A 17,024-nucleotide genomic window follows, 5' to 3' on the forward strand; every position below is an offset into this window, starting at 1 on the left:
TTATTTTATTTTTAATGAGCAACAGTGCATTTGGTCTCAGTTCACCAATATGACAAGCAACAAACAGCACAGAGTCAAAGGGTCAAAGATGGAGACAAAGGCCGGAGACAGTTTTCATGCATGATAAGTGATGAGTTAAGACACAAGAAATTGGAAGAAGTGTGTTAGCAAGGCTCTGGGTAAAAAACATCCACTCACAATGATTGTGAGAGAATGATTGTGAGATTTTCAATGCTGTCGTTGTCCCTCACCTCCCAAAGGCAGAGCCCATAAAGAAAGCAGAGCCAGAGCTGAGAAAGAGAGAGAGAGCCACTCTGGCACTACAGCGTAACCACAATGGCTACATGCAGGCCAAAGGGCTTAAGATAGTGCAGGATGTAGAGAAATAAAATGTTTCTGTTCTACTCATCAGTTTTGTTAAATCTATTTTATCAGAACCACGTTAGTTCAGGGTTTCCAGCAGACGTTTCTAGGAGAGGTGGACCGCCTAACCTGAAATAAAGACCTCCACTACTATCAGAAGAAACAGTTACACTTAATTTAATTTAAACAAGCAGAGGTGTTACATCACACAGATGGTTGTAATGACATGTTTAGACAATGTTTGCTGTATGGTAATCAAATCAAATCATTAGTCTGCAATGTTGGGAAAAACAGAAATGCTTTTTTGGTTGTTTATTATTTCAGGTTGGGAAAAGTAAAACCAAATGGCTTAAGTACTAACTAATTTCCTGGGGAAAACCCTGGCAACGACACTACAACAAGATGCAACCTATATAGTACGTGATACATGTATATACAGAACACGGAAAGGTTGAAGGTGAAGTGTTGATTCACTTCAAGAAGCTCAACCATGTTAACTTCACAAAGCAAGCATTTATTGCTAGGCTGTTTGACTGGATAGCAGTACACTTTGCAGGAGTTTCAATTGTGTCTATCCCATCAACATTCTGTTGTAATAATTTTTTTTGCAATGGTGCAAGTGCTACTGTACCATAGCACAAACAGTGCTACTGGCAAATTTTTGAGATGAAGATACATAACTAAACAAGTACTACTCATAAATTGTATCATGATTGCTTTTGGCATAGGCATTATTGTCAAAACAATGCCCAAACATGTGCTGGAAGCCAGTGCCTCAATCTCACAAAAATTCCTCAGATAATCACTCTTTTTTTCTCTGATAAACACTTCCCCACGCTCTCTGTCTTCCTCCTTCCTCAGTCTCCTACTCGATTTCAGCCAACGCTGTGATGAGAAGCTTCCTCTTTCATTCAGGTTTCTCTCTGCCTCTCATTCTCAACATTTCAGGCAGTGTTTAAATGTGAATGAGGTTGCATCTCCGACATCATTCATCCTCTTACCTCTCTCTCTTGTGAGAGGTAAGAGACTCTTTTGATCATTTCAAAGACAGGGGTGGGGATAGGCTGCGCCGAGGCTCCGATCCCCTCAGCGCAGCACGGCGCTTTGCTAAGTCAATAGCAGCTAATGAGGGCTTCGATAAGTGAAAACCACAATTCAAACTGAATAAACTGAGATAAGGATTCTTGTAAGAGCCCAAAACCATGCTATGGTAATAACTGGCATGATGAAGCAATATTGTTTGCCAGTGAAAAAGCTTTTGAGGGCTTTTGTTCTTTCCGTTGAAAGTAGGTACAGCAGGCTGGGTGACAGGGTCGTGTTGTGAAATTCCAAACCGCCTTTAGGGAGTAGTGATTTCATTTTTCTTTTTTTGTCTTTGTTACACGTTTTTTTTTTTGCAAATATGTTCTATGATAACCATTATGTATAAGTGCTATTCTCAAACCACAGGTGTCAAGAAGCAATAAAATATTTGATGAATTGCCTGGGCCAGGTGTTGTGCTGGTGGGCCGGAATTCCTCTGCGATTCTTCATAACAGCTTTTGTCAGACACAGCTGACAGTCAGCAGACAAACGGACTAGTATGTTAGCGTCGGCCTATAGAACTTAATTTTTTACAAAATGCATTATGCTGTTTTACTGAAAAAAGTCAACTCCATTCAAATGAGCCTGTTATCTGAGCCAATCAATGCCTGCTGGGCCTCCTCCAGCTTCCATTTATATTTCCCACTCCTTTTAATGTCATTTTGCTCATATGGACGTGTATTTGTGAACACTGTAACATAGAGCAGCAGCGTGGCAACTTTGTATTTTGGATAAGCATCTGCACTTTCCAGAGATCCCCTGTCAGTCACACAGTGTGGCATTCCTTTCTTTGATTTCCTGTCGTTGAAGTTAGGCCTTCTGTCCGTGGCACTAGCTTTTTGAACTGTCATGATGGCTATTACTTCCTCATGCAAAACAGCTAGTTCCTATTTTTACTGCAACTGTTGCAGGTGGTTTTTCCCTGGTAAAATCTACCAGACACTCAGCATGTTTCATTATAGCCTCTAGATCTCATAGGAAAATTCTACATATTTTCATACACCACTTATAGCATTGTCTTGTTTGATTCAACGATGGATAGGGGGCATTAAAAGTGTTGTGATTTATGAAAAAGTTGCAGAGTTTTTTTGCTCATGTAGGAGTTTTCATTTAGTTTGCCAATGTTCCTTATCTTGACTGTCCTCTATTTATCACTGTACAATTGTCTTGGGTTGTGGCCTGCTGGTTACACCCTCAGAATTAGATCCATGTGTACTTTCTCAGTGTACAAACCCTCTCCCTTATAGATGTGTCTGTGGTGCTGCTGCTGTTCTGAAACTTTGTTCCTGCTGCAGTTGTTTATTTAGTTGTGAAACACTCAAGTTATCATCATAGATATTGAAGAGGCACTTCTTTAGTTTGTTTTGTTGGCCTTTAGTCTGACAGTCTCCAACTTAAAAGTTATGTAACGATAGGATTGTTAAGTTGGACACATTTCTTTTAGTTTAGGTTTAGCAAGTTAAAAAAAAATGTTTAAGTTAGGAGTCATGCCTTAAACAACAAAAGTAGGTTTTAGTCATGGCTGAATGTGAAAACGTTTTGCCAAAGAAATAAAATTCATATATTTCAAGAGCTGAGAATTGAATCCAAGTGAAACTGAAGCATATCTCACATACAAATAGACACATGCCCACCAAGCTCCACACCCCGGCTTTTCACCAGTACATTGTCAGACAGTCTGTTCCTGTTTGTCTCCACCATATGATCCTTTTGTTGTAGGAAAACATTACTAAAACTTTTTTTGCAATTTAATTTTAAAGGTTGGTACACCCCAATTATAAAAAGAAAACAATTTGACTTAGTGCTAGCCATGACAATAGATTTGGTTGATTTTGATAAAGCTACAGGAGACCAGGTGTTTTCGTCTTACCTGTAGTTGTAACGGGCTGAGTCCAGACGCCGCTGCAGCTGCCATTGTAGATGGAATGAACTGCATGGGGTAATTCTCACCTGTTGAAAGACCAAAACAACACATATTGTATAGAGAGGTGGGAGGAGGCCGATTACAGCACAAGAACTAACCTGCTATTTACCTTCAGCCAGGCTCTGTCTCTTTCTCTCTTTGTGTCCTTCCTTGTACCTCTCTTGCTCTCATGTTTTCATTCATGGCAAATGAAAAACAAAGGGTCACGAGTGTTTTATGCAAAGGTTAATAAGACTCATTGTCAGTACACACGGGTGCTTGAGACTAGGGCGAGTAGAGTTCAAGTCCAGCACTCCCTCTTTGAGATGCACTCATAAATTCATATACGAGTACCATAGTATATAACCCCTACTGTTTGTTCCTAAAAGGCTTTCCATGTCCGAGGCTTTGTTGAAAACAGACCAAAGTCAGTGTAGAATAATGGCTTTTTAATCCCTTTCTTCATTTATGCCTCTCTTTGCAGCCTTGTGGGAGTGCGTGCTCATGCAGTAGGAATAAACACGGATTTCTTTTTTGTATGAAGTATGTAGGGTCAGTGGTGCGTGGCGTCAGGAGAGCACCTGGAGGAATGCATAGAAGAAAGGAATGTGTGAAGGACGAGGAGAGAGGAAGAAAGCAGGTGGTGCCACAAATCCTGCGAATAGAAGACTGTGTACTTGAAGTGTTTTGTTGCGCCTGTTTGTGCAAAATCGCTATGGATTGCTGAAATATAGGACATGCATGCAATCCTTTAAAAGTGTTTTTGAGAATGCATGTGATTTGTCCATCTGGATCGTCCTTATGTACATTGTTGGGTCAGTGCGTACCCGAAGAACATGCATGAGAGTGTGTGTATGCGTGTGTGAGAAAGTGTGAAATTCCATGTTGCAGATGTGTTTTCCAACTGACATGTTTTCAGCAAGCCATAAAAGAGACATTCCACTCCTCGCTGTGTCCAATGTATTGTTCCTGACGTGAACAAGCAGGGCTTGTAAATCTCTCCGCTCATTTCCAGAACATTCCTCACCTGACACACCTCATTAACATAGACTGGGATCCCAGTGTGTGTGTTCGTGTGCACGTGTGGGGGTGTGTATGAGAGAGAGAGAGAGAAATATAGAAACCCACTGTTTCTTTTATAGTTTACGAGAACTGTCAGAGAGACAGAGCTTTCGTTTGAGGGGGGTGGATGTTTTTCAGAAAACATATTTCCTTAACACTCACCAGTGTGTAATCTGTCTTGAGCAATTGTTCGGTGTTTTTGTGTGTGCGTGTGTGTGTGTGTGTGTGTGTGCGCGCGCGCATGTGTGTGTGTGTGTGTGTGTGTGTGTGTGTGTGTGTGTGTGTGTGTCTGTGTGTGTTTGTATACCTGGCTTGTAGGACATGCCCGGTGGGAAGAGAAAGCCTTGCTGTGCAGCAGCAGCAGCAGCCAGAGACCGCTGGTCGTGAGGAAACACTGGGATCATCAGAGGGGGCATGTGACCCTGGACCTAAGAGGAGAGATAGAAAGAGAAATATTGGCATGGAGAGAGAAGGAGATGTTTGAAGACCTTATATGAAACATGTCCTGAAAATAGGACAAGGTGACCTTGACAAACACACAGCCACTCCTATATATACAAATGCTGCATACATGTATAATACACACACACACACATAATGCAAACAGCAGGTAGAGAGACAAAAAGGAAAAAAATTGTGAAGAAAAATGGCAAATGCCAGTGAGAAAAATGGGAGGATGAAAAGGAGGAAATGAAGGACTCTCATATAAGGAGATCCAAGGAAGAAAGAACACACAAAGACAAAAGCAAGAGTGGGGGAAAGCAGCAAAGAAGAAAGAAATAATGTTTGAAAAATGAAAAGGGAAAATAATGAATAAACACAAAGGAAATATAAGAAAAAAGAGATGGTCAAGATTTAGAAATACTGACAAAATCCAAACACCGCTCATATACAGTAAAAAGAACAAAACATACATTTCAAGAATTAAATGACCATCAGGGGTTGAGAGACTTAATTAAAGGACAGAGACCAAACAACAAATCAAGAGATACATTCTTGACAGACAAGTGTAAATGTAAAACAAAATGCCTTTAAAACAACAGAGAGGCTAACAGCTGTCTTTCATGTATGCTTTCATGTATGCTTTAAAAACTGTGGGTTCGACTGAGTTAAGGCGCTGAGGGCTTGAACTGAGGAGAGCGTATCAAAGATGAGCCTGCGGGAATCTATTAGGACTGGCTGTACTTAATCACTGGACTGTCTCACTCTCTTCCCTTCCATCTCTCCCTTTATCTCATCCTTTTTCTCTTTGTTCTTTATTTTTTCTGTCTTTTAAAATAGTTTGTCTCTTTCTCCCTCATGTCTCATTTAATTTGTCTTTCTTGCTTTCTTTGCTTCCTTTTTTCTTTTTTTCTCACTCGTTAAGTGCCTTTCAGACAGTTGGACAGATTTTCAAACATGTTAAAGGCATTAAAAATGAAATGCAAATTAGGTGTACTTTAGTTTAGTTAGTTACTTTAGTTATTTCAGTTGAAAAAATGTATTGATGTTGCAATTTTCTATATCTCAATTACTTTAAAAACTTTCTCTCATGAAATGTGTTTATTCTTTTCTTTTATTCTTAAAAGTCTCCATTTCTCGACTTGTCTTTCTCTTTAGCTTTCCTTTTTTTTCACCTCTCACTTCCCCCTCTGTATTTGATTAATTTCCTGTTAATTACCTATCATCTATATTGCTGTTTACATATTCTTTCTTGCATTATCCATTTCTTATTTATTATAACTTCTCTCCTATTTTCTCAACACTTTGGTCCCATTTCAAATCTTTTCTCCAACCTTGTCCGGGTTTGTCGCCCTGCTCTTCCTACCATCTCTCCCTCTGTTTTATTGTTTTTCTTTACTGTGTTACTCTTTAAACCAAACCCTTGTCCACACCTCCCCTTCTATCTCAGTTCCCCTTCTTACCTCTGTTCAATGCCATCTACTTCCATTCATCTCCTTAACTACCAATTCATTAACCACTCTAGGCCCTCCCACTGTCCTCCTGGGACAGTTCATCATTAGAGCCCATCATCAGCATGTTCTGTGGTTACAGTATTTCTTTGCATTTGTACTGCAGGGTTACATTGTTGAATTAAATGACCATCCCCTGAGATGTTTATGGTGTGTGTGAGGGATGGTGAAAAGGTTGGGGGTAAGGAGTTTCAAAGAGCATGACTAAATAGAGAGAAAGAGATGTGTGTTTGCTGAAGAGCAGGAGACATTAGTCAATCTATAAGATGATCAACAGAAAATTAATTGAGAACAATTTTGATAATGGATTAATCGTGTAACGCGTTTAACAATGAGCTTTTCCAATGTGAGGATTTACTGGTTTTCACAGTTTTAAATAATTGTAAATTGTTAAAAAATAAAGTAATATTTTTGGGTTTTGGACTGTTGGTCACTTTGGGCTCTGGACATTTGAGATCATAATTTTTCCCACTTATTTTTACATTGGATAGATGAAGCAATTCATCAGCTAATCAAAAAATATAATCGACTGATCATAAAAATAACTACACTACTTACACTCAGTAACAATGTATATGTCCAGTTATGTCAAATTTGCATATTTACTTTATTCCTTCAATATCCTCTCTTGTAAATTATATATTGGTTAACTAAAACTAGCTGTGTAAGGTAAGGGTGACACCATCATCATGGTTTGATATTTTAAAAAGCCAACAATACATGTTTTTGATTTTTATTATGTGCAAATGCCTATCTACTGTACTACCCTGACCTCCATGCTCTTATTTTTCAAAAGCTCCATAAAGTGATGTGCTACTTATGTTTTCACACTTACTGAAAAATAAATCACGTAACTGCAAATGTATCAATTTACACAAATACTGAGATTGTTTGTATATGTGTGTTCATGTTCTGTCCTTGTGAGAATAAATGTAATGTGAGGTCTCAGTCTTGTCCTTGTATCTTTATGAGGACCAATCAGCGTTTTAGACCTTGAGAGTCAGGACATTTTTGCTGATCTTCACTTCATCAAAGCGCTGTTTGAGGCTTAAGATTTTAGGTTCAAGGTTAGAATTTGGTTTTGTTTATATGTGTCTGTGTGTATGTGTGTGTGTATGTGTGTGTGTGTGTGTGTGTGTGTGTGTGTGTACAAGCACAAGTCTATGCCACAACAGGGCATCATCTGTATTATCCACAGTTAGCATTATTCGGTACGCATGCAGTTACATGTGTTCATCACCTGACCAGTCCTTCAGACAACGTTGTTTAGGACACACTCCAAAAAAAGCTTGGGAGGGCCTCATCACACACACACAAACACACACACACGCACACACACACGCACACACACACACAAAGACACACTGGAAGTTCAGGGTAAAAGCCAGATAGCTTGGGAGGCATTCCCACACACGCGCGCGCGTGCACACACACAAGCAATCGAACGTCTTGTGACACGGAGAAAAGGGAATGAAGAGAGAATAAAAACAAGTCTGTGTGTCGTAAAAGGCTAAAAAAAAAGAAGAAGAGAGAAGTTGGGAGGGGGGGGTGGAAGTTATAGAGTGGGACAAAATGCTCCCATTCATTGTATTCCTTTGGGAACACTGGGACTGCTTCACTAGCTCAAACACACAAAGATCTTCTTTTACTGAGGGGAGGGGGGGCGCTGGATGAATGGACTAGGGAAGGTGGTGCTGTTGGGGCCTCCGCATTGCTCAGCCCCTAAGAAAACACAGGGCCCCCTTCCTCTGCCCACCAGAGACATCGACATACACACCTAGGCACAAGGAACATGTGTACACACGCAAACACACACTCAGAATTAATGGTCCTCTTGTGCATGGGCAGCAGGTTTAGGGGGCAATGAGTATGTATGTGGTGTGTCAGTATGTTGATGTGTTTAACAAGGAGAGAAGAGAAATGTAGTCGTCTGCTAAATGCTCTGTAGACTATAGACACACAATTGTATTAATTGTGCAAAATGGTGATTAACCTTAGTTAACATTATCATAAAATAACATTTTTCAGTGATGACGATTTGGCATCATGGATGTAAAAAAATCTCATTAGTTCTTCCAAATTATGGTTATTGGGATTAGTTCTCCTTATCCTCACAAACACCAGTATAACTGAGAAATACTATGAAGTGCTTCAACTTTCAAACTTCATTGTTTTGGTTCTCTAGCCTGGGTTTTTACTGCAAAGTTGAGTAGAACTGCTGTTATATAAAACTGTAGGCTACTGTTTCCTGCAAACAAGCTACTTAGCTTCAAAAAGCAGTGAGATGAAATAACATTAAACAAGTAGCTACTGAAAAAACATCTAGCTCCATAAGCTAATGGTATACCAGGGCTGACTGTCCCTCTGCCCCTGCGTGGTCAGACTTTGCAAAATGCAGCTTTATGACCACAATATACATAATTACATTGCTCAATTTGTTCTTTTACCGTCTTGCTACATCCATGTGAGCACAATGAAGGTGATTTTAATTGAAGCACACAGAATATGCTTATAGCATTTTTTTCTATAGGCTTACACACAGCTTAATAAACTGGAGTGAGGGAGATTGTAAAGTCAAGAGTTAGCCATTCTCCATAGCTGGTGAGTCCAATCGACGTTATGGGCTTTCCATGGCTTTCCGAGTCATTGTTTCTGAAGGTGCATGTGCTGACGTAGGATCAGCCTGTCTATCTAACGACTATTTGCCTGCTCCATTAGTTCTTATGTATGTGTGAGAGTGTGTGTGTGTGTGTGGATTATTGTCTTTGTCCTGTTTGTCTTAACACAGGTTTGGCAACCCAGACTGTTCAGAACCTCACCTAACGTCAGCACTTTGGCAAGATAAAAGCTTTTAGGTTGGATTCAGATGTAATGCAACAAGGAATTTACAGAGACAGAGAAACTGTAAAGTAGTTTATCTGCTTTACTTTTGAATATAATACATTTGAAACTCATTTAGCTGTCCCTCAGTCCTGTGTCAAAAACTCGGGTTATGAATGTTGGTCAAAACCATATCTTTATTTTAATTAGTCACAATGTAAACATCGAAAACAGTGGGCTAATGATGTTTCAACAGGGGGAAGCACACTGTAAGGCTGTTGACTACATCATCCACAGAAAGAAATACTGCAAGATGAGATTGAAAAGTAAAAACAAAAACAAAACAACACTCGGGCGACAAGAACTCAAAGAGAGAAGAGGAGGATGTCAGGCGAAGGAGGAGACAGAGAAGTTATAAACGAAGAACAGAGAGAGGGAGGAGGAGGAGGAGGAGGAGTGCGGCTTTGCAGTCATTAATTAGTCTGTTAGCCAGGGCCCGGGCGGTGCGGTTAGGGCCTGTGCCTTTGTGGGCCTGAAGGAAACGGGCCACATATGAGAGCCATTATAGGAACTGACTTAACAAAGACACATGCCTGTCAGCCACCAGGCTGGGCTGGGCTGCTCTGCTTGCGGCACACAAAGGGCCCACCACCACTGTGTGTCTAAGTATGTGTGTGTGCACATAGGGCCTATGTGTTTTTGCATGTGTGCGTGTGTGCTTTTTGAGCAAGTGTGCTTTTTGTATGTGTGTCAGGGAATATATATAAACCAAATCAGACACATTTTTATGTGTAAGTGCATAAATGCATGTGAGCTTGCATGCACATTTACATTTTATTTATCAATATCAGTTCTTCAGTGCGTTTCGTCACCTGTTTGTGTGTGCAGGCAGTGTGTAACCATATCTATCAGAATGAGGCCTTCAGAAGCGTTTTTTTAACCCGTGGACATCCCCTGCTGGCTCTCCACACCATTTAAAACCACATGACAGGAAACCTGGGTCACTTTGAACTAAGTCAACACTCACTGACCCTCTGACACCATCCACGGACATAAAAGAAAGAAGGAATGATGAGATGTACAAATGGAAAAATTGGCTGGTCCCCACTGGGTTTTCTTTGACTCCATTCATAAATCAGAATCAGATAAGACTCAGTTTAGTCTATAAAACTTTTGCAATTTATGAATAGGGGTAGGGTTAGGGTTAGATACTATGATAATAATCACAAGGTCGGCTAACTTTATTTGCTGTGATGATGCAACAGATAGCATGTGTATGATGAACACTGCACCTCGGGGAGTTGCAACTATTCCGTTTTTCCAAAAATCTTTTTTGGTTTCTTATTTTTCCATCTGGACAACATTTAGTGTTTCACATTAAGATATGAACAACAACAGGCACGTCTAAAAAGTGGATTAACCACAATTGAGGCCTATTCTTTTCAGCTGAAACAGTAGCATTTGGTCAGCTCCACAGAGTATTGGCCTGAGAGGAGCTCAGGTCTGGATTTGATAAGTGGAAACAGACCGGTGCAGCGCTGCCTGTGTGTTTAAAGCCAACACACATCCGACACAGCGTAAACAGCCCGTACCCCAGTGACTAAGCCCTGGAGCTTAGCCATAATAATTCTAAACCTCTGTACAGTAGATAGACCATATGTTCCTTACTAAGCTGGTTTTGTTCACCAAGAAATGCTATTGTTTTAAAAAATTGACTAGACGTTGCCATACACCCAGATGTGAGGCATATTATATTTAGCAACTTATCAAACTAATTATTTGTTTTGGTCTCTTTTGTGCATTCATTGCCGTACCTTTACTAAACATCAGATTTAAGCAACTCATTTTAAATTAAATTTAACATAGAAAATAAATGTGAAACAAGAGATACAGTGGAATAGATTTCACAGATGCTTCTGAAGTACTACTTGATAAAATGCTGCTCTCAAGAGCTATTTTCTGCATATCCCTTCATCCACAAAACCAAACATGACACAGTATCCATGCTTCACAGCGTGGAAGAGGATCCGAGTAGGAGCTGGTTTTCATTGTCGATCTCCTCTAGGGCTCAGAGGCCTACTGAAGTCCGATCTGAACTTTATTAAGATCCAAGGGTGGGGCCTCGTAAAAAAAAAAATAAAAAAAGGAAAAGAACAGATGGAAAAACAAGCCCTTGTTAACTAGATCACACCTCTGGAGCACAAGGAGATCCAAAGCTCGGGACCAATGGGGGTAAAGGGGTTCGGCATCAGACTGATCTGGTCACAAGTGTATTCAGCTCGTCTCAGAAGCTGATTTAATTCAGCAGCGACCCAACCACTTAAAAAAATAAGCCAATGAAAAACAAGATGGCTAACTTCCCACATGGCCATCAGCCACAGTGTGCAAATTTAGAAACATTTGGCTCACAGCTGGTGGTAATTTCTTAGTGAGAATGTATGTATATACAGTGCATGGATCATAAATCGCAGTGCATCAGGAAGCAGGTACAGGAATGACAGAAGGAAGAAGACTGTACTATTTATTTTCTTGTCAAGCTTATATTATTTTGTCTTTTTTCAATTCATTGTATGGGTTTGATTTATGAAAGCTGCAAAAAAAGTAAACAGAAAGAAGAAACAGCAGATGTTTAACGTGAGCGGACAGGAACAAGTATATGTGTAAAATAAGAGAGAAAGATGAGTGCATGTTGGGTTCAAATGTTCAATGTTGATATATAGACAATTGAAAGAGAAAGAGTGGGAGAAAGCCTGGAGGATGCTGGGATATTGATCACTGAGTGATCAATGCAGCAGTTAATGATCCAGTTGTGTGTTATTGTGTGTGTGTGTGTGTGAGAGTGTGTGTTTCTGCATGACTCCATATAAATGCAAGCCTGGTGTGGTGTAACTACCTCATACCTCTCAATAGCAGGTAAAACATAAAAGCAGAGGTCACAACCTCTCATATTATTGTTGTTGTTTTCCAATCTCAAATGACTCAATAATCATGAAACTGGAGGAACAGGAGGAAAATGGACACTGACATGAACAGCTTCCTCATAGAGATAGACACAGCAAAGAGACGATGAGGAAGAAATGAGGGGAGTCTGCAGAGGGCAAGGGGAGTCAGCTCAAAAATGTGAGGAATGACCAAAAGAAGTGTGAGTGAGTGTGTGTGTGCATGTGGGTAGCTGGGAAGCTGTGTCTGCCTACTAACCTGGATCTGTTGTTGGAGAATGTTTATCTTATGCTGCTGCTGCAGGAGCTGCTGCTGTTGTCTGGCAATCTGTATACACACACAAAGATATATAGAGAATAACTGTTTCTATATTATGTCTTCTATGATTCTAAGAAGACCTCTTTCTTCAACAGGTATGTTATACATGTGACCAAAAAGGTTGTTCCAGGATGAAAATCAGGTTAAAATATACCATCTGACGTCCAGACACTGCACTAACCAGTTGTTGCATTTCATGATTTTACACTACTTAAATACTAAAATAATAAAGACAAAAATGTTCAGGCCCACTGAAAAATTATTCTGACATGTGGTGCAACAGTTCATGCCGCATTCAAAATCCATATCAAGACGTTTCTGACCTCCAACACAAGAAGTGGGCCAACCAGAGCCTGAACTAAGGTGTTGAAAAACTTCCATTGAGGTCAAAAATGTCTCAAATGCAGTACAACAAATCAGAAAGAAGGTACAGTGACAGTGAGTTAGGTATGTGTTTGATCTCAGATTTGTATGTCAAAGAGCCTCCGCCGAGTATGGCAGATGGTACAACAAATTTATGCAATTAGCAGTGTGCAGAGGAACTGAACAAATCTCTTAACTGACACTGAATCTGTGAGACTGACATGTTTACTAGGCCAACAACACCCAGCATGCCTCTAGAATCCCCCCAACCCACACTCATGCTCCATGATCAACACTCATCAACAGGAAGGGCGATCATAGTTATTTCTTCCTCTGTTGTTTTGATGTAAGATTGTGTAATAAAAAACCTCTAAAGCAAAAGGTTAAAGGTTTGAGTCTTAGTCAGTGACGGGCAGCTGGAACCGGCCAGTCGTGTGAGGTTAAAATCCTTAAAGGGACAGCACCTCAACTATTTGACGCCGCCCACTCTAAGCAAGAAAAGTAAAGCAGCTGCCTCTCTTTTTTTCTTGAGGAGTCATTTAGTATATTTATTCTGAAATGTAATTACAGGCTGCTGAATGGGAGGCGGCGCCCCATTTGCACACATGTCATATTTCATTAAAGGCAAATTTTTCAGGGTTTGTCTGTAGGGCATTATCTTATCAAGTCTCAACAGCCAAATGACTGGTTGATATTGGAATCTGTCTTTCTTTTCACTCTCTCCATCTTTCCCGTTTCTTTGTGAAGCTGTGAAAGGTGGAATGTGTTGTGATGGGAGTTGTGGACTTGTCCAAACAGAGCCTTTCGTATGCCGACCTACAGTAACGTGTCGACAAACAGCAAAAAACAAAGAGCTGCTCACCTAAACAGCTCTCTGCTTAGACTGTGACACCTGAAGACAGCGCATCAGCATCAGTAACTTTTTCTACAACCTTTGAAGCCACACCGATACACACAAACATACATACACTTGGATCTTATTGTGGATATTTTGGCCATCATTACTTATGATGACATTTTACAAGCCATCAACATAAAGTCCAAGGGACGTGAGCGGCCAGGCAATCATGAAGGTTGAACTCCCAGACCTCAGTCTACATACCCTTATAGTCAAGGACACGACAGGATTGGAGGACAGAATAGTATTCATTTTAACATTTGCCTTTGGTTTCCTTTTTTTTTCTGATTTGAATTTGCTAGTTTGTCCAACCTGTCTGATCATCTGAGTGCAAATGTTCTTTACTATGTGAGACTCATTTCTGATTAAGTCAATGCATTCCCATAACATGTGGTCATACCTGAAAAGAATGAAGGTAAGGAACTATTACAGCATCTTTAATATCCCCAGAACTTCAACTTACAAGAAGCTGACAATTTTAACCTCTCTGTCACTAAAAATCCTTCTTTATCTCTTAACCTTACAATTACTGCCATACTTGTTAGTATAACTTATGCGCGCGCACAAGCGTGAACAATGTGATTATTGTGGTGCTATCATTATACATAGACACTTACTGAAAGACCAAATACAGCTACTATATGGCTACCTATGCTAAATCAGATAATACAACATCAACAACACCGCTTCCTCCACAAGACCCTCCTTACCTGCTCCTGCTGCTGCCTGGCCAGCTCCATCTGTTGTCTCTGCTTCTCCAGCTGTGAGGCGGCCATCTTTTTCTGCTCATCATGGGCAGACAGAAGCTGCTCCCTCAGATTGATCAGCTGACCAATCATGGTGGAAAGTTGGTGCTCCTTCTCCTCCAGGGACTCCGGCGTACCTGGACAGGATCGAGAAGAAAGTGCAAGAGAAGGAGGGGTTATAATTTGACCTTACAGTATTTGGTTAGATGTAGAAGAGCCATAATTAAATGTTTAATTCCCTGTGTTGCTCATTGGCTAGAGCATGGTATTAACATTGCATGGGTTGGGTATTCATTTCCCACTGAGTTTAGACATACCAAACTTTGAAAATCATCTCAAAATCACACGTACCCTGTTAATATGAACCAACAAGCACAAAACAACAAGTAATTTGGTGAAGTTTCATGGTGACGCTTAACGTGCTACTTCCTGAAGAGGGCCATGACTGAAACAAGTTTTCTTCTTTGGCTTGAAGTACCTTGTAACTTTTTCATTTATAAAAAATCCCCAAACCAAAGCAAGTTCAACAAAAGCATCCACAAACTAAAAACAAACAAACATGACCAACATGAACGAGAAACCTTTTAGAAACTCCCATTCCTAAATTCCCATAGATCTTCTAACTTGTAGCTACATCTTACTACTTATTATCTTCTGTCTTGTCTCTACATGCCATCAGTGTTTATCACTTACTGTCTGCACCCAAGAACAATATACTCACTTTGAGTTATCCTTTCAAAATAAGTAGCTGTTACAGGTGTTTGCCAGGTTTATGATTTTAACATTCTTGGGAGCCTTTAGTCAGGAAGTAGGGCCAACACCAGTAAGACTCCTTTTAGATCCTGCCCAATCAACAAATTACTATGAATGTATCATAACAGATAGTGATAATATAAAACAATACTTACTCTTACTCTTATTTATTATCACTTCATTATAAAAATGAATGTTGTTATGTCACTACAAAGTCTTCATACTTTGCATTTAGCTCTGACCAGGATATCATACCTGCACTTCTTTGAAATGTCAAATTAGAAACTCTCTCCATATTACATCTGTCTTTCCTTGTCAGTTTTTAAAGATCTTTTCCCCTGTTTTCTCCTTATTTTGGAATGCCCAGTGTGTGGAATGCCCAGTAAAATCACTGCTTACTGTACTGTTGGCATTGGGAGGGTTTCGTCTGCATGGTGCTTCACTGAGACGACATAACATGTGGAGGTTTACAGAATCTCCCAAGATCCCTCCTCTCTTCCAGCAGTCCCCATAAACTAGTAAGAGTTGCTAATGTAACGACTAGACGATGATCCCTGACCAGCTTCACAACCTTGAGCATGTGAGCGTTGTTGGGCGTCAAGCCTGAGGTCTCTGCAAGTTGGGAGGACTTGTGCATCTTTTTCTGTACATATAGACATTTGCAGTAAAAAAAATGCAAAGTCAAGTCAAAGCATTAACCAGGACAAATAATTTCGGTCAGACATACTTTTGTCATTGGCTTCTGTCAGAGTGTTCATGAACCGACTCACTGTTTTAACCACACCCTCGACCTTGTTTTGGTGTATGGTATTGAAATTGAACATTTAGTGGTGTTCCCACAGAATCCCTCTTTGTCCGACTACTGTTTGATAACTTTTGAGTTTGTATTGCTGAACTACTCGCCATTGGGCAAACATTTCTATACAAGATGTCTGTCTGATAGTGCTATAGCTAAATTTAAGGATGCGATTCCATCAGCTCTAAATACATTATCTAGTCACAAAGTAACGGAGGACTCCTATGCTAGTTTCAGTCCCTCCCAAATCGATCATCTTGTTGATAGTGCTGCAGGCTCGCTGCGAATGACACTCGACTCTGTAGCCCCTCTAAAAAAGAAAATACTAAAACAAAGACGGTTAGCTCCATGGTATAATACTGAAACTCGCAAATTAAAGCAAATATCGCGGAAACTTGAGAGGAATTGGCGTTCCACCAAAGTGGAAAATTCTCGTTTAATTTGGCATGATAGTCTTAAAACTTATAGGAAGGCCCTCCGTAATGCTAGAGCAGCGTACTAGTCGTCATTAATAGAGGAAAATAGGAACAACCCAAAGTTTCTTTTCAGCACTGTAGCCAGGCTGACAGAGAGTCACAACTCTATTGAGCCAAGTATTCCCATAGCTCTCAGTAGTTACGATTTCATGAGCTTCTTTAATGATACAATTCTAGCTATTAGAGACAAAATTCACCAAGACCTGCCCTCAACTGGCACCAACTTATCTCTTAACTCAGGAACCTTAGAAACAGCTGTAGAACCAGATACATGTTTAGACTGTTTTGCTTCCCTCAATCTTTACCAACTAACTTCAATAATTTCTTCATCTAAACCATCAACCTGCCTCTTAGACCCCATCCCTACTAGGCTGCTTAAAGATGTTTTACCCTTAGTCAGCACCTCTATACTAGATATGATCAATCTATCTTTATCAACAGGCTATGTACCACTGTACTTTAAAGTAGCTGTAATTAAACCTCTTCTGAAAAAGCCCAAACTTGATCCGGATGTTTTAGCCAACTATAGACCTATATCTAACCTTCCATTT

At 40.1% G+C, this 17,024-nt stretch overlaps 1 protein-coding gene across 4 annotated transcripts in view; it reads right to left on the reverse strand.

The window, feature by feature from the left end:
* The window catches only part of LOC123961866 (transcription factor SOX-6-like), a 110,203-nt gene that overhangs the window by 25,361 nt on the left and 67,818 nt on the right, over positions 1–17,024 (reverse strand). For all 4 annotated transcript variants that reach the window (XM_046037635.1, XM_046037632.1, XM_046037633.1 and 1 more), the window contains exons 6-9: positions 14,413–14,585; positions 12,382–12,450; positions 4,719–4,839; positions 3,317–3,396 (exon numbers count right to left, since the gene is read on the reverse strand). In XM_046037635.1, the coding sequence (XP_045893591.1) occupies positions 3,317–3,396; positions 4,719–4,839; positions 12,382–12,450; positions 14,413–14,585 (443 nt within the window). The remainder of the gene's footprint in view (positions 1–3,316; positions 3,397–4,718; positions 4,840–12,381; positions 12,451–14,412; positions 14,586–17,024) is intronic.

This window comes from Micropterus dolomieu, linkage group LG22, assembly GCF_021292245.1.
Source record: "Micropterus dolomieu isolate WLL.071019.BEF.003 ecotype Adirondacks linkage group LG22, ASM2129224v1, whole genome shotgun sequence".
NCBI classification, from domain to species: Eukaryota; Metazoa; Chordata; class Actinopteri; order Centrarchiformes; family Centrarchidae; genus Micropterus; species Micropterus dolomieu.